Below are 18581 nucleotides of genomic sequence, written 5' to 3'. Positions count from 1 at the left end.
TTCCCCAGAGAGCAGCAGTGGCTGGGTCATTGAATACATTCAAGGCAGAGTTAGACAGATTTTTGATAGACAAGGGAGTCAAAGGTTATGGGGGGCAGACAGGAAAGTGGAGCTGAGACCACAACAAGATCAACCATGATCTTATTGAATGGCAGAGCAGGCTCGAAGGGCCAAACGGCCTACTCCTGCTCCTAAGTCTTATGTTCCTATGACAGCACTTAACCCAAAGTGTTGTGGAGCTTGAGAAGATTAGAGTTAGGAAAGGATGAGGCCGTGGAAAGATTTGAAATCAAGGATGTGTATTTTAAAATTGAACCGCTGCTTAGCCAGTAGCTGGTATAGGTCAGCAAGCCCAGGAGATTGATGAAACAGACTTGGTGTGAGTTGCGACACAGACAGCAGCGTTTTGGATAAACTCAAGTTTGTGGAGGGTGTAATATAGGAGACTGGCTAGAACTGCACTGGAATTGTCAAGTCTAGAGGTAACTGAGCCATATAAAAGAGTTTTAGCAGCAGACGAGCTGAGAAGGGGATGTCTGGCAGTGTTATGGGGATGGAATTAGATAGTCTTAGTGACGGCATATGGGATTTCATTTATCCAGGAAGAAAATGGCACACGAGAAACATTTCAGAGAGCATTTGAACAGTTAGTGGAAACTTCATGGTCAGATGGTGGAATGAGTTTACACAGCAAATTCCATTATAAATATTCATGGTGGAATTTGTAATAGGAAAAAAGGTGACTCAAAAGAAATTATGAAAAGATAACAATCAGGAGTCAAGTTGTATGGACAGATTGTGTGCCCAAATGTAAAATGTTTAATGTAGATGGATCCCTGTTGGGGTCTGGGAGAATCGCCCACAGTTCACACAAGTGACTCTGTTCTCATAACTCTTGAGTTACACTGATCTGCAGAGTGAGTGAGCCATACTCATATTGCTCATCACCATCACACCATTGTTTTTGGAAATCCATGTGATTTTCACCCCTTCTTCTGTACTTGTGAGCTGGAAATGCCACGATGGGGGAAATCTCAGTCCAGCTCATTTCTGTCCTTGCGCAATATCCACACACAAGCACTTTTGGTCAGAATGACTGGATTCGTGATAGAGGTAGAATCTTTGGGTCACTGAGACTGCTCTGTGCCTATGAGATGCACTGGATTAAAATATTAAAAGTTGATCTACCGGGATGATGATTGGAACAAGGGATTCAGATGTCGTCTTCTATTCTGTCCTTTTTGTGGAGGGATTCAAATTTATCTCTTCAAAATAATGTTCTTAATTACTGTAACTTTTGCTCCTTAACAATGATGAAAATGGAAAAGGTTGATTGAAGCATTGAGCTGTCGCTGCAGTAGAGATGTAAAACAGATCTACAATGCCATGAATGGTGGGAGGTTATAACTACACTTCAAATTTTTAATTTCCAATCTGATCATAGAGAAGGCTGTGAGGTGGAATTGGGTGTCCATGCATCCAGGGACTGACCCGCCACCCACCTTGCTTCTATTTCATGCTCTGTATTATGTGATAGACTATGATATTCAACAGTATTTGGAATGAGCATTCAAGCTGGGGCTGTTCACAGAGGTGAGTATGCAAACGCAGAAGGATACGTTATCGGTACAAATATGTTGATGGTGTTGAGTCAGGCCAGTGTGGTATCAGCAGGGCCCTGAAGAGGAACCACAAAGGACATATTGGGGAGGGTGAAGCGATTGATCTTGGCAGTACAAAGGTACGAGCAGAGGTCAGGAGCTCCTGCACCGTATCTGCCCTGGGAGTGTTTGATGGGGACGGTGTAGAGGGACTAAAACAAAAAATGCTGGAAAATCTCAGCAGGTCTGACAGAATCTGTGGAGAGAGAAAAACAAATTTAACGTTTCGAGCCCATATGAGCCTTCTTCAGAGCTCTTTGTTTCTCTTTCTCTACAGACGCTGTCAAACCTGCTGAGGTTTTCCAGCATTTTCAGTTTTTGTTTCAGATTTCCAGGAACCGCAGTATTTTGCTTTTATTAACAGCATAGAGGGAGCTTTACTCTGTATCTAACCCCGTGCTGTACCTGCCCTGGGAGTGTTTGATGGGGACAGTGTAGAGGGAGCTTTACCCTGTATCTAACCCCGTGCTGTACCTGCCCTGGGAGTGTTTGATGGGGACAGTGTAGAGGGAGCTTTACCCTGTATCTTACCCCGTGCTGTACCTGCCCTGGGAGTGTTTGATGGGGACAGTGTAGAGGGAGCTTTACTCTGTATCTAACCCCGTGCTGTACCTGTCCTGGGAGTGTTTGATGGGGGCAGCGTAGAGGGAGATTTACTCTGTATCTAACCCCGTGCTGTACCTGTCCTGGGAGTGTTTGATGGGGACAGTGTAGAGGGAGCTTTACTCTGTATCTAACCCCGTGCTGTACATGGTTCTTGTAGCTTGTATCAATGAGGGGGGAGCGCTGCAAGGTCAATTTTTAAAAATTAATTTATGGGATGTGGACATTGCTGGCTGAACCAGCATTTATTGCCCATCCCTAATTACCCTTGAGAAGGTGGTGGTGAGCTGCTTTCTTGAACTACTACAATCCATGTGGATGTGCAGACTGACCCTGGCATAATGGTACAGGAAGCCATTCAAGCGAGCAGTGTCAGTAGGAATGTAATGGCAGCAGGGTCAGTGTATTCGGGGATAGACACAGTTCTCTGAAGTTGAGTGTAAGAGTCCAGGCGGCTGTGTTGCCTGCCCAGTGCCAGGGTTTGGGACATAAGCTCTGGACTGGAGAGGAACTTGCAATAGGAGGGGAAGGATCCAGTTGTCGTTGCCCACCTGAGCACCAATGACATAGATAGGACGAGGAAAGAGACCTTGCTGGTGAGTATGTGTATCTAGGGTCTAAACTAAAAAGCAGAGCCTCAAAGGTAATAATCTCTGGGTTACAAATCATCATTTGGGGAGGGTGGTGGAGGCGGGTTGCCTCGCATCCTTTAAAAAGTACCTGGATGAGCACTTGGCACATTAAAGGCTATGGGCCAAGTGCTGGTAAATGGGATTAGGTGGGTAGGTCAGATGTTTCTCACGTGTCGGTGCAGACTCGATGGGCTGAAGGGCCTCTTCTGCACTGTGTGATTCTGTGATTCTATTGCTGAAAAAAGAGACATGTTGTTGAAAGTTGACAAGACCAAAAACAACATGTCTCTTTTTTCAGCAATACTCTATCTCTGGTTTATTTCCTGAGCCATGAGCAAATTGGAATGGGGTAAATAAGATTAGAGAGATAAATGCATGGCTCAAGTACTGTTATGGGAAAAATGGGTTTCAATTCATGAGGCACTGGCACCAATACTGTGGAAAGTGGCAGCTATACCATTGGAACAGTCTTCGCCAGAACCGTGCTGGGATCAGTGTTCTGCTGAATCGCTAACTAAGGCGGTAGAGCTGGCTTTAAGCTAAATGTTCAAGGGAGAGGACATGTGAGATGAGATATGGTAAATAAAAGGGAAAAAACAAGTTGCAGGGTTGCAATTTGGGTAATGATACCGGGTGTGGCAGGAAGGGACTGAGAGCATGAATTTAAGAGTGCAACAGCAGATAAGGCCAGAAATTGCAAAAATTGTAAAAAGACAGAATTAAAGGCTCTGTATCTGAATATGCACAGCATTTGTAACAAAATGGATGAATTATTGGCACAGATAGAAATAAATATGTATGACCTGATAGCCATCACAGAGACATGGTTGCAGGGTGACCAAGGCTGGGACCTGAATATTGAAGGGTATTCGACATTTCAAAAAGGTAGGAAGCTAGGAAAAGGCGTGGGGTAGCTCTGTTAATTAAGGTATTAGTACGGTTGTGAAAGATGAACTTAGCTTCATAGAGCAAGATGTAGAATCCATTTGGTTAGAGATAAGAAAGAGGAAAAGTAATAGATCGTTTGTGGGAGTAGTTTATAGGCCCTTAAACAGTAGTTAGACTGTAGGACAGAGTATACAGGAAGAAATAAATGGGGTGTGTAAGAAAGGTGACTTTAATCTACGAGGCTAGTGGTGGGTCAGTAGATTGGACAGATTTTAAGAACCAGCAAAGAAAGACTGAAAAAAATAGAGGAACAAATTAGAGTGTGAGAGAAAGCTAGCTAGAAATATAAAAACAGATTTTAAAGGTTTCTACAAGAATTTAAGACCATAAGGTGTAGGAGTAGAAGTAGGCCATTTGGCCCATCGAGTCTGTTCCACCATTCAATGAGATCATGGCTCATCTGATAATCCTCAGCTCCACTTTCCTGCCTTTTCCCCTTAACCCATGATTCCCTTACTGATTAAAAATCTGTCTATCTCAGCCTTGAATATACTTAACGACCCAGCCTCTACAGCCCTCTGTGGTAAAGAATTCCACAGATTAACTACCCTCTGAGAGAAGAAATTCCTCCTCTTCTCTGTCTTAAATGGGCGACTCCTTACTCTGAGATTATGCCCTCTGGTCCTAGACTCTCCCACAAGGGGAAACAACCTCTCAGCATCTACCCTGTCAAGCCCCCTAAGAATCTTATATGTTTCAGTAAGATCGGCTCTCATTCTTCTAAACTCCAACAGGTACCGGCCCAACTGACTCAACCTCTCCTCATCAGAAAATCCCTCCGTACCTGGGATCAACCTAGTGAACCTTCTCTGGACTGCCTCCAATGCCAGAATATCATTCCTTAGATAAGAGGACCAAAACTGTTCACAGTATTCTAGGTGTGGTCTAACTAGTGCCTTGTACAGTTTTAGCAAGACTTCCCTATTTTTATATTCCACTCCCTTTGAAATAAAGACCAATATTCCATTTGCCTTCCCTATTACCTGAACCTGTATGCTAGCTTTTTCAGACTCATGCACAAGGACCCCCAAATCCCTCTGTGCTGTAGCTTTCTGCAGTCTTTCTCCCTTTAAATAATATTCAGCTCCTCTATTATGCCAAAATGCATAACCTCACATTTTCCCACATTATATTCCATCTGCCAGGTTTTTGCCCACTCACCTAACTTGTCTATATCCCTCTGCAGACTCTTTGTGTCATCCTCACCACTTGCCTTCCCACCTATTTTTGTGTCATCCACAAACCCAAGTTTGTGGATGACACAAAAATAGGTGGGAAGGCAAGTTGGCGATAGTACATTCACTTCCCTCATCTAAGTCATTAATATATATTGTAAATAATTGTGGCCCCAGCATTGATCGTTAGTTACAAGTTGCCATCCCGAAAATGCCCCCCTTATCCCAATTCTGTGTCTTCTATTAGTTAACCAATCCTCAATCTATGCTAATGTACTACCCCAACACCATGGGCTCTTATCTTATTAAGTAGCCTAATGTGTGGTACCTTATCGAATGCCTTTTGGAAATCCAAATATATTACATTTACTGGTTCCCCTTTATCTATCCTGCTTGTTACCACCTCAAAGAATTCTAATAAATTTGTCAGGCATGATTTCCCCTTCATGAAGCCATGCTGACTCTGCTCGATTACGTTATGCATTTCTAAATGCTCTGCTATTATTCTTTATTATAGACTCTAGCATTTTGCCAATGACAGATGTTAAGCTAACTGGCCTATAGTTACCTGTTTTTTGTTTCCCTCCCTTTTTGAATAAGGGTGTTACATTGGCAGTTTTCTAATCTACTGGGAATTTTCCAGAATCTAAGGGTTCTTGGAAGATTATTACCAGTGCATCCACCATTTGTGTAACTACTTCCTTTAATACCCTAAGATGCAACCCCTCAGGTCCAGGGGACTTATCGGCCTTTAGCCCCATTAGTTTCCATGGTATTTTTTTCTCCAGTGATATTATTGTATTTATTTCTTCCCTCACTTTTGTCCTTTGATTATTTAGTATTCTTGGAATGCTATTAATGTCTTCTACCGTGAAGACTGATGCACCGCGGCTCAGTTAGTAATCCCGAGATTATTAGCTTGGAGGTTCTGCTTTTTAATTTAGCCCAAACTGACCAAATTCTTTCAGCAGATTCTCCTTTCTCATCCTATCAATATCATCAGTACCAACATGATCCCTCCCCTCCCACTTCAAGTTCCTCCCAGTCCTGAAGAGATGTCCTTAATCCTGGCACCGGGCAGGCACAGCTTTCGGACACATGCTCATGGCTGCAGAGAACAGTATCTGTCCCCTATGTTCCTACTTCCTCCCCCTACTTGAATGGCTCTCTGTACCACAGTGCTGTGGTCAGTTCGCTCATCCTCCCTGCAGTCCCCGCTCTTGTCCACACAGCTTGCAAGAACTCATAACTGTTGGACAGTTGCAGGGGCTGAGGATCCTTGAGGTGTCCCCATACCTCCTTCACTTACAGTCACACCCTCCTGTGCCTGCAGTGGGGCCATTAACAGTGAGAGCGTGAGAGGAGCAGCGGGGCTGCTAACAGTGAGAGCGCGAGAGGACCAGCGGGGCCATTAACAGTGGGAGAGCGAGAGGAGCAGTGGGGCCATTAACAGAGAGCGAGAGGAGCACTATAGTATACATTTGAATAGGAAAAGAATAGCTAAAGCTAGTGTTGATCGTCTAGAGTGTGATCTGGTGAATTAAAATGGAAAGCAAGGAAATGGTGGAAGATTTGAGCAGGTATTTTGTGTCTGACTTCACCGTAGAAAACTTGGAAAACTTCCCAAAGGTACTTGAAAATCAAGAGGTGAAAGGGAGGGAGGAACTTAAAACAGTCATAATCACCAGGGAAAAGGCACAGGGAAAATTATTAGTCCCCAGGACCAGATGGCCTGCATCCTAGTGTCTTAAAAGAAGTGGCTGCAGAGATAATAGAGGCATTGGTTATAACCTTATGAAATTCTGAAAGGGTCCCAGTGGATAGGAAAATAGCAAATGAAACACCTTTATTCAAGAAAGGAGGGAGACAGAAAGCAGGAAACTACAGGCAAGTTAGCTTAATATCTGACAGGGGGAAATTGTTAGAATCCATTATTAAGGAGGTTATAGCAGGACACTTAGAAAATCATAATGGTATCAGGCAAAGTCAGCATAGCTTTGTGAAAGGGAAATCGTGTTTAACTAATTTATTAGAGTTATTTGAGGAAGTAACAAGCAAGGTGGATAAAGGGGAACCTGTTGATGTGGTGTAAATGGATTTCCAGAAGGCATTTGATAAGGTGCCACATCAAAGGTGCCACACAAAATAAGAGCTCATGGTGCAGGGAATAACATATGAGCATGGGTAGAGGATTGGTTAGCTATCAGGAAGCAGAGAGTCGGGATAAATAGGTCATCTTAGGTTGGCAAGTCGTAACTAGTACAGTGCCACAGGAATCAGTGCTGGGGCCTCAAGTACTTACAATCTTTATCAATGACTTGGATGAAGGGACCAAATGTATTGTAGCTAAGTTTGCTGATAACACCAAGATGGGTAGGAAACTAATTTGTCAAGAGGGCATAACCTATCTATTTCCCTTTGTAGACTCCTCTAAGTGAGTAAGCAAAAATTTGGCAGGTTGAGTGTAATGTCGGAAAATGCGAACTTGTCCACTTTGGCAAGCCAATAGCAAAGCAGCATATTACTTAATCACAGATCTCTGAGGTACAGGGGGATTTGGGTGTCCTGGTACATGAATTACAATAAGTTAGTATTCAGCTACAGAAAGTGATTTGGAAGGCAAATAGAGTGTTGGCGTTTATTGCAAGGGAAATGGAATGTAAAAGTAGGGAAGTTTTACTGCAGCTGTACAGGGTATTGGTGAGACCACATCTGGAATACTGTGTACTGTTCTGGTCTCCTTATTTGAAAAAGGACATAATTGCATTAGAAACAGTTCAGAGAAAGTTCACTCACCTCATTCCTGGGCTGAGGGGCTTATCCTATGAAGAAAGGTTGGACAGGTTGTGCCTATACCCATTGGAATTTAGGAGAATGAGAGGTGATCTTATTGAAGGATGTAAGGGGACTCAATAGGGTCGATACCAGGAGAATGTTGCCTCTTGTGGGAAAACTGGAACTAGGGGATGCAGTTTAAAAATAAGTGATCTCCTTTTTAAGACTGAGATGAGAAGACATATTTCCTCTGAGGTTCAGTAGTCTGTGGAATTTTCTTCCCCAGAGAGAAGTGGAGGCTGGATCATTGAATATATTCAAGGCTGAGTTAGATGGACTTTTGATAGACAGGGGAGTCAAGGATTATGGTGCGTAGACAGGAAAATGGAGTTGAGACGACAACCATATCAGCCATGATCTTATTGAATGGCAGAGCAGACTGGAAGGGCCAAATAGCCTATTCCTGCTTTGTTGTCGTGGGAGTGTTTGATGGGGACAGTGTAGAGGGAGCTTTACTCTGTATCTAACCCCGTGCTGTACCTGTCTTGGGAGTGTTTGATGGGGACAGTGCAGAGGGAGCTTTACTCTGTATCTAACCCCATGCTGTACCTGTCCTGGGAGTGTTTGATGGGGACAGTGTAGAGGGAGCTTTACTCTGTATCTAACCCCGGACGTGTTTGATACTGACTCTTTGACTCATATACCCTTCCAATTGGAGGGTATGAAATCTATTTGAAGTGGCCTTTAATAATCTCTCTGCCCTCTCGCTGTCTCTTACAGATTGATGGAGACGTACCCTGAGCACAAAGTGAGTGCGGAATGGTGAGCAGGCGACACTTGAGGCAATATGAATATTAAAGATGGCTGTGCTGCAGATAATCGAGAAGGCAAGATCTATACCCTTCAGATTTGCCCGAGCCTCTGTACTGAGAACTCCGTGTGCTGTCAACTACCAGCTACCAAAGATGTGACGGCTGGTGAAGTGATCCGAGAGGTGACTGGAAAACTTAACCTTGACCCCTCAAAATGTTACGTGTTGGCAGAGGTGAAGGAGTCTGGAGGGGAAGAGTGGATCCTTGATGCCAATGACCTGCCAGTCCAGCGGGTGCTGCTGTGGCCCCGGAGGGCACAGGAGAGCCACTCGCAGAGTGAGGGCTATTACTTTCTCCTTCAGGAGAGGAACAGTGATGGCACCATTCGTTACATCAACCTGCAACTTGTGGCCAAGGAGCGGGAGAAACGCAGGCTGGTGGAACGAGGTTTCCTGCCCCCTCAGCCACACCTGTACGATGACCTGTGCAAACTGCCCCATCTGACAGAAGAGAGCATCTTACAAACATTCAAAACCAGGTTCCTGAAGCACAAAATCTACACGTATGCAGGCAGCATCCTGATCGCCATCAACCCCTTCAGGTTCCTGCCCATTTACAATCCCAAGTACATGAAGATATACGAGAACCACCAGCTGGGGAAACTGGAACCTCACATCTTTGCCATTGCAGATGTTGCTTATCACACCATGTTGAGGAAGCAGGTTAACCAGTGCATCGTGATCTCAGGTGAGAGCGGTTCTGGTAAGACTCAAAGCACCAATTTCCTCATCCACTGCCTGACTGCCCTGAGCCAGAAAGGCTATGCCAGTGGGGTTGAAAGAACCATTCTGGGCGCTGGACCGGTACTAGAGGTAAGATTCCTGGAATGTCGTCTTCTGGTTATCTCAAAAAGCCTTATGTTTTGTATCTCTTGGGGAGAAAGAATTGGTATTCCCCTTAACCTTTAATTGGGATTGAAATTCAACAGAGATGTGACTGGCTGTTGGAGTCGCAGTTTCACAGTGTGAAACAACATTGCAAGGAATCCATCTAGCATATCATAGCTGTGCTGGTTCCTTGGTATTTAACTCCTCCCTCTTGCTACTATAGTCCTAAAAATGTATTCCTTTTAAGTATTTATCCGATTCGCTTTTGAAAGCTTCTATCAAATCTGCTTCCACCGCCCTTTCAGGCAGTGTGTTCCAGATTGCAAAAATTCACCACATTAAAATAAATGCCTCTGCTTCTTTTGCCAGTTATCTACAATCAGTGTCGATGTTCCTGCACCTCCTGCCACTGGAAATAGTGTCTCCTTTTTACTCTATAATAACCGGTTCTCACTGAAATAACAGTTCACAAGCTTTCAACATTGTTCATGTAGAATTACCAGTGAAAAAGTGCTACTTATTTAGCACCTTCATTCAGAGAGGCCCTAAGACTGGGACAGGAGATGGGGTGGCAGTTTTTGAAGTTGGCATCTAGAAAGTTACTGGGGCTGAGCAAAGGGCACCCTGCTCTGTATCTAACCCCGTGCTGTACCTGTCCTGGGAGTGTTTGATGGGGACAGTGTAGAGGGAGCTTTACTCTGTATCTAACCCCTTGCTGTACCTGTCCTAGGAGTGTTTGATGGGGATAGTGTAGAGGGAGCTTTACTCTGTATCTAACCCCGTGCTGTACCTGTCCTGGGAGTGTTTGATGGGGATAGTGTAGAGGGAGCTTTACTCTGTATCTAACCCCGTGCTGTACCTGTCCTAGGAGTGTTTGATGGGTACAGTATAGAGGGAGCTTTACTCTATATCTAACCCCGTGCTGTACCTGTCCTGGGAGTGTTTGATGGGATAGTGTAGAGGGAGCTTTACTCTGTATCTAACCCCGTGCTGTACCTGTCCTGGGAGTGTTTCATGGGACAGTGTAGAGGGAACTTTACTCTGTATCTAACCCCTTGCTGCACCTGTCCTAGGAGTGTTTGATGGGGATAGTGTAGAGGGAGCTTTACTCTGTATCTAACCCCGTGCTGTACCTGTCCTGGGAGTGTTTCATGGGGACAGTGTAGAGGGAGCTTTACTCTGTATCTAACCCCGTGCTGCACCTGTCCTGGGAGTGTTTCATGGGGACAGTGTAGAGGGAGCTTTACGCTGTATCTAACCCTGTGCTGCACCTGTCCTGGGAGTGTTTCATGGGGACAGTGTAGAGGGAGCTTTACTCTGTATCTAACCCCGTGCTGTACCTGCCCTGGGAGTGTTTAATGGGGACAGTGTAGATGGAGCTTTACTCTGTATCTAACCCTGTGCTGTACCTGTCCTGGGAGTGTTTGATGGGGACATTGTAGAGGAAGCTTTACTCTGTATCTTACCCCGTGCTGTACCTGTCCTGGGTGTGTTTGAGAGGATCAGTGTGGAGGGAGCTTTACTCTGTATCTAACCCCGTGCTGTACCTGTCCTGGGAGTGTTTGATGGGGACATTGTAGAGGAAGCTTTACTCTGTATCTTACCCCGTGCTGTACCTGCCCTGGAAATGTTTGATGGGGACAGTGTAGAGGGAGCTTTACTCTGTATCTAACCCCGTGCTATACCTGTCCTGGGAGTGTTGTCCTGAAGCTGGGTTGTGTTGTTTTATTCCTCGGAATGATTATCCTCCACTTCGAGAAAAAATTAATCAAAGATCCACATTGGGTTATTTGAGAAAAGCAGGAGTTTTGATGGCAGTGGAAATCCAGCAGGGAATCTCGGAATTGTGAAATGGTATCATTTGAATGGGGCAGGTGGCGATTATTCACAATGATTGCTCACAGTTCTGCAGTTTTAAGCAGGTATCTCTTGTTGTCTTGATGTGTCTGGTTTTGGAACAAACAATAGATGGCGGCTATGTGTACCACACAGTCCAACAGACTCTCCCTTGGATTCAGGGTTTTAAAGGAGCTGAATGGCCTGATGTAAAGATCAGAGCTTGGTTCAAAACCTGGTGTCCAAATAACCAAAGGAAACTGCTTTGAGATATGGGCAAGACTAGAGAAGCTTCATCATAGCCAGGGACGATAGGACAATGCTGGTTCAGTACTAAACACACAGGGTAAGGCTGTCTAACTCAATCTACACAGACAGACAGTGTTGCCTGGTAATTGAACGATGAGGAATCATTTTGCAATTGAGCCTGGTCCTTTACTCCTCCTGAGGCCCAGCAGTACCCAGAAGAATTTTCTCCCCAACCTTCCAACCCGTCCCATCCCCCTCGCCCCCATCTCCCTTGCCCTCTCCCCCACCTCCCCCCTCCGTCCTGTTCTTCTCCCCCCGCCACCCCATCCTGCTCTTCTCCCCCTCTCCCGGCTCCCTTCTTCTCCCCCTCTCCCGGCCCCCTTCTTCTCCCTGTCCCCTCCCCCTCCCCCGCTCTCCCTGTCCCCTCCCCTTCCCTCCCCACCCACCCCTCCCCTAGCCCGTCATCTTCCCCCCTCCACCATCCTCCCTGTCCCCTCCCTGCCCCGCTGACCCCCTGACCCCCTCCCCCCTCCCCTGACCTGACCTGTCAAACAAACATCCTGCATTTATATATTTGAAATTTTCACGATCAGTGAACAGAACTGTCCAAAGAAACTTAAAAGAAGCACAATTTTCTTGAACAGCTGTGGTATCTTTTTCCTAGGAGTTGCTCACTGCAGTACCCTGCAGATTAATCTTTAAATCCTGGAGACTGCAGCTCAGTCCTGAAGAGTTGGCAGCCCCCTACCTGGACCGGAATCCCAGCTGATACTGCAGCCTTGATGCTTTTCTCTCTGTCCTGGTGCTTTCAGTTCTCTCAGATTCTTCTGTGCAAAGCCATAAAGCAGAAGATGTGGTTGGTGATTTGTTTGTGTGGGGGAGGGGGTTTCACAGGCCGCATGCAACTCTCCATTCTCTCAGGGGAAGAAAAAAATTCCTTCCTGTTTTTATCCTCTATGCAAGAGCCCAGTGTCAGATCAGCTGACTCTCCTCTTGCAGCCCAAGGCCCTGAATCAATGGGCCCCTCACCCTCCTTCTCCTTGATAACTCTGCACAAACTGGCTTGTGCACACAGCTTGGAGTCAGCAAATGTACCTGCAGTGTGGGGCACCGGCATTCATTAATACTGTCAGTGTTTAGTGCAGTCAGGGCAAAGCAGCCTCCCACGTCCAGCCACCTATCCATGTGTGTGTGCGTGTGTGTATGTTTTAAGTTTCTCATTTACAATCTTGTCCATTTTATATTTCATTCCCCCACCCCATCCATTTCTGACTGTCTCTCAGGCACTGCTCCCAGGCACGGGTGTCTTCAAGACTGAGAGTCTCAGCAGCTGTTCAACTGTGGGGAGCGTCATCGATGAACCCAATTAATTGTGTGTATTCACTTGAACACAGTACTTTGGAATATGAGTCCAGGATAACTGCTTGGGAGTGAGAACCCTGACTGATTTCCAACTCCCCCCACTGCCGCCGCCGCCACCACCACCACCACCACCACCCCCAACCACTGCCACATTAACAGAGATCAGCTAGTTCAGCAGGAGATGGAATCTGAGACTTTCTTGTTTTGACCTCAGGTTGTGAGAGAACTGTGAAAGTTTCCATCTCCAAATAATTGCGCCTTTTATTTAATGGAAATGTAGCTGAGATAAAGGTTTCTAGATTGTCAAAAGCAGGATCTTTGTGTTTTGGTGGGGTTGGCAGAGAGCTCCTATAGGCATGTGACCTCCAGGTCTGTAACTTGAGCTCATTCAAAACTCTGCTGCCTGTACCTAACTCGCATCAAATGCTGCCCCTATGTCTGGCAATACCTTGATTTAAAAATTCTCAATCGTCCTCCATGGCCTCATCACCAACCACTGCCACCACCACCAGCCCCCCCCAATCCCCCAATCTCTAAAACCCCCTCCAACTCCAAAACCCTCCCAGATCTATGTACTCCTCCATATCTGACCTCTTGAGCACCCCAATTTTAATCTCTCCTCCATTGGTGGCTGCGCCTGGGCCCTTAACTCTCTAATTCCCTCTCTGAACCTATCTCTCCTCCTTTAATATGCTTCTTAAAACTTTGAGCAAGCATTTGGTCATCTGTCCTAAAATCTCCTTATGTAGCTAAGTGGCAAATTTTGTTCGACGATACTCCTGTGAAGCACCTTGGCATGTTTTAGTATGTGAAAGGCGCTATACAAATGGTAGTTATTGCTGTTGTGCAAAGCAGGTATGTTACTGGACATGCAAGGAATCTTAGTCGATGAATTAGAGAGAGGTGCATCGTACATCAGTGGGGAAGTTGTCAACTGCAGCTTTTGTATTTAGCCCAGTAAGACTGTTGAAGATGATGTAGATCAGGTTAAACTCTGTTTACAAAAATACCTGGAAAAACTCAGCAGGTCTGACAGCATCTGCGGAGAGGAACACAGTTAACGTTTCGAGTCCGAATGACTCTTCAACAGAACTAAGGAAAAATAGAAAAGAGGTGAATTATATGCTGGTTTAAGGGGGGCGGGGTGGGACAGGTAGAGCTGGATAGAGGGCCAGTGATGGGTGGAGATTGCCAAAAGATGTCATAGACAAAAGGACAAAGAGGTGTTGAAGGTGGTGATATTATCTAAGGAATAGGTGACATTAAGGGTAGAAAGCAGGACTAGCAAGGCTCAGATAGCCCTAGTGGGGGTGGGGTGGGGGGAAGGGATTGATATAGGCTAAAAGATAGAGATAAAACAATGGATGGAAATACATTTAAAAATAATGGAAATAGGTGGGAAAAGAAAAATATATATAAATTATTGAAAAAAAGGGGAATCGGAAAGCGGGTGGGGTTGGAGGAGAGAGTTCATGATCTAAAATTGTTGAACTCAGTATTCAGTCTGGAAGGCTGTAAAATGCCTAGTCGGAAGATGAGGTGCTGTTCCTCCAGTTTGCGTTGAGCTTCACTGGAATAATGCAGCAGGCCAAGGACAGACGTGGACGTGAGAGCAAAGTGGAGTGTTGAAATAGCAAGCGACAGGGAGGTCTGGGTTATGCTTGCGGACAGACCGAAGTTGTCCTGCAAAGCAGTCACCAAGTCTGCGTTTGGTCTTTCCATGTGGTTTCCTCTACATTGGAGAGACAAAACGCAGACTGGGTGACCGCTTTGCGGAACACCTTCGTCTGTCCGCAAGCATTACCCAGACCTCCCTGTCGCTTGCCATTTCAACACTCCACCTTGCTCTCATGCCCACACGTCCATCCTTGGCCTGCTGCAATGTTCCAGTGAAGCTCAACACAAACTGGAGGAACAGCACCTCATCTTCCGAATAGGCACTTTACAGCCTCCCGGACTGAATATTGAGTTCAACAATTTTAGATCATGAACTCTCCCTCCATCCTCACCCCCTTTCTGATTCCCCCTTTTTCCAATAATTTATATAGATTTTTCTTTTCCCACCTATTTCCATTATTTTTAAATGTATTTCCATCCATTGTTTTATCTCTACCTTTTAGCCTATTTCGACACCACCCCCCCACCCCCTCCCCCCCAGCCCCATAGGGCTATCTGTACCTTGCTCGTCCTGCTTTCTACCCTTAATGTCACCTATTAGCACATTCCTTAGATAATATCACCACCTTCAACACCTCTTTGTCCTTTTGTCTATGATATCCTTTGGCAATCTCCACCTATCACTGGCCCTCTATCCAGCTCTACCTGTCCCACTCCCCCTTAAACCAGCTTATATTTCACCTTCTTTCTATTTTTACTTAGTTCTGTTAAAGAGTCATATGGATTTGAAACGTCCCTCTCTGCAGATGCTGTCAGACCTGCTGAGTTTTTCCAGGTATTTTTATTTTTGTTTTGGATTTCCAGCATCCGCAGCTTTTTGCTTTTAAACTCTGTTTATAATGGCAGCAATGTTAGAGTTTGTAACATGCATTCTCTTAAACAGTTGTTAAAGTGTGGTTGAATCAAAATGGGACTGTCACTTGTACCTGTGAAGATGCCATCTTGAGGTTATATATGGGATAATTGCTGCTGTTGAGGGAAGTTTGACCATTGAATGGGAGTTTGGAGGCTGGGGATAGCAGGGTGAAAGGTTAAGTTATCACAAGTCAGAAAAATCAGCACAAAATTACTGGCTTTCTTTCTAATATTGTTCTTAAGATGTTACTTCTTCATTGCTGGGCTTCTCTTTAATTGTGATTTACACAAGTTTCAGCTAATCAAATTCAGGAGTGATACGTATGCCATTTCAAATGAGAGCTATGCATTGTTACAACAGCGACAGCAATTCACATTGGCTGTAATGCGCTGTCTTTTCAATAGCCAACGCTGTGCCTTATCCTGGTGTAATATCAGAGGCTGACATGAAACTACAGAACACACAATGCAAGGTGATGCATTTTGGGAGGACTAACATGGCAAGTGAATGCATAGTGAATGGTAGGACCCTAGGAAGTACAGAGGATCAGAGGGACCCAGGTGTACATGTCCATAGATCCCTGAAGGCAGCAGCACGAGTAGATAAGGTGGTAAAGAATATGGGATACTTGCCTTTATTAGTCGAGGCATAGAATACAAGAGCAGGGAAGTTGTGCTGGCACTGTATAAAATGCTAGTTAGGCCACAGCTGGAGTACTGTGTGCAGTTCTGGACTATAGGAAGGATGTGATTGCACTGGAAAGGGTGCAGAGGAGATTTACCAGGATGTTGACTGGACTGGAGTGTTTCAGCTATGAAGAGAGACTGAATAGGCTGGGGTTGTTTTACTTAGAGCAGAGCAGACTGGCGGGGGGTGGGTGGGGGTGGGGGTGGGGGGGGGACCTGATAGAGGTATACAAAATTATGAGGGTGTAGATAGGAAGAAATTTTTCCCTTTAGTGGAAGTGTTAATAACCAGGGGGCATAGATTTAGGGTAAGGGGAAGGAGGTTTAGAGGGGATTTGAGGAAATATTTTTTCACCCAGAGGATGCTTGGAATCTGGAACTCACTGCCTGAGGGGGTGGTAGAGGCAGGAACCCTCACAACATTTAAGAAGTATTTAGATGAGCACTTGAAACGCCATAGCATACAGGGCTATGGGCCAAGTGCTGGAAAATGGGATTAGAATAGATAGGTGCTTGATGGCCAGCATGGACACAATGGGCTGAAGGGCCTGTTTCTGTGCTGTGTAACTCTATGACTATGAATATTGCTATTCTGTTCAAGTGTAGATGTCGTCTCTTTTAGAATTTCAGTGCAATTGACATTGAGGAAAATGCCATCTGGTAATTGCTACTTAGGCTGGAGATCTGAACTTTTTGTTTGTTAGGAGGTCAGTTAAAAGCCTGTAGGTGTTTAACTCTGGGATCTCGCAGGTTGTATGTATCAGGAAGAGCAAGGGTCCCGACACTGACCCATGGGGAACTCCACTACAAACCTTCCTCCAATCTGAAAAACAGCTATTTATCATTACTCTCTGTTTCCTGTCACTCAGCCTATTTCTTATCCAAGTGCCTACTTTCCTTTTATTCCATGGCCTAGAATTTTGCTCACAAGTCTATTGTGTGGCACTGTATCGAATGCCTTTTGAAAATCCATATGCACCACATCAAAAGCATTTCCTTCATCAACCTTTTCTGTTATCTCTTCAAAAAATAGTTAAACATGATTTTTCCTTAATGAATCCATGCTGGCTTTCCTGAATTATCCTGCACTTGTCGAAGTGATTATTGATTTTGTCTCAAACTATAGTTTCCATAAGTTTCCCTACCACTGAGGTCAAACTGACTGGCCTGTAGTACCCTTGCACCCCTTTTTGAACAAGGATGTGACATTCTCAGTTCTCCAGTCCTCTGGCACCTCCCCTGTGTCTAAGTAAGACTGCAAAATTATCACTAGTGCCTCTGCAATTTCCACTCTCACTTCCCTCAGTACCCTTGGATGCATCTCATTTGATCCTGGTACCTTACATATGAACATACAAACAAGGAGCAAGAGTAGGTCATTCAGCCCTCGAGCCTGCTCCGCTATTTAATAAGATCATGTGTCACAACTCACTGGGGATAGTGCGCTGTAGTATCGAACCCCACTGCTCCCCGAGCTGCCACAAATATGAAAAGTTTGACCACACCACCAGATTGTCCCAATTCTACCGAACTGTTTAATTTAGGTTAACAGAATACGAGCACCAGGTTTGTAAACTTAATAAGTAAATAACTGTTTATTGAACAAACTGTCATTAACCAGTGGCAAAAGAAAGAAATATGAACTGCTAACTTCTAACTCTATAACCTAAACTCTACCGCTTCTTAAATCCCTATACACACACACAATCCTTGTTTTTGTGCATCTTAAGGATGGGATGAAACAGCTCAGTAACACCAATCCAGAGAACAGAGTTCAATTGGGTTGATTTTGATCAATGTCTTCCAAATTCTTTTCAGTTCTTGTTGATGACACGTGGTAATCTTCCAGTACTTTCAGTATTTAGTTCACAAGTTGAGAACTTGCTTTTCAATGTCTCCAACAGTGGTTTTCCCATTTTCCTATTTATAGCTGTTTCCTCAAAGAGAGAGAGAGAGAGAGAACAGGTTATAGGGATATGAGGAAAAGAGATTTTAGATGTTTTCTCTTTGCAGGCCAGGAACTTTCTGCTGCTGTGGAATTACTGGAATCTTCCACACTCAGGAGAAAGAGGTTTTAAATCTTGTTCCTTTCAGGTTAGGAGCTATTCTGCGCTGCTCTCACATAAAACCTGGTCACTTGGTCAGGAGCCAATTAAAATGCTGTTGTCAGGCAGCTCCCTTGGTCCAGGACACCTTTCCTGCACCATCCTGTTTTTCATGGAACATTCTGTTCCAAGACTGCAGCATTGTATATATCTCTCATCCTGGTCCAGTGGACATGTCTTTCAACCTGCCGTCAATGTAATTCTAATCCACAGTCCAACAGAAATAAAAAGATATGTTCCTTACAATGGCTGATCTGATGGTAACCTGAAATTTGCATCCCACCTATCCCCGATAACCCATTACTCCCTTGCTTACC

General features: G+C 44.8%; 1 protein-coding gene across 12 annotated transcripts in view; it reads left to right on the top strand.

Moving 5' to 3' along the window:
* The window catches only part of LOC121286919 (unconventional myosin-IXb), a 147840-nt gene that overhangs the window by 21941 nt on the left and 107318 nt on the right, over positions 1 to 18581 (top strand). For all 12 annotated transcript variants that reach the window (XM_041204196.1, XM_041204202.1, XM_041204200.1 and 9 more), the window contains one exon: positions 8575 to 9478. In XM_041204196.1, the coding sequence (XP_041060130.1) occupies positions 8642 to 9478 (837 nt within the window). In that variant the 5' untranslated portion in view covers positions 8575 to 8641. The remainder of the gene's footprint in view (positions 1 to 8574; positions 9479 to 18581) is intronic.

The sequence above is a fragment of the Carcharodon carcharias genome, chromosome 14, assembly GCF_017639515.1.
Source record: "Carcharodon carcharias isolate sCarCar2 chromosome 14, sCarCar2.pri, whole genome shotgun sequence".
Lineage (NCBI taxonomy): Eukaryota > Metazoa > Chordata > Chondrichthyes > Lamniformes > Lamnidae > Carcharodon > Carcharodon carcharias.
The sequence above is the reverse complement of the archived record's forward strand: the minus strand, read 5'-3'. Positions and strand labels throughout refer to the sequence as shown.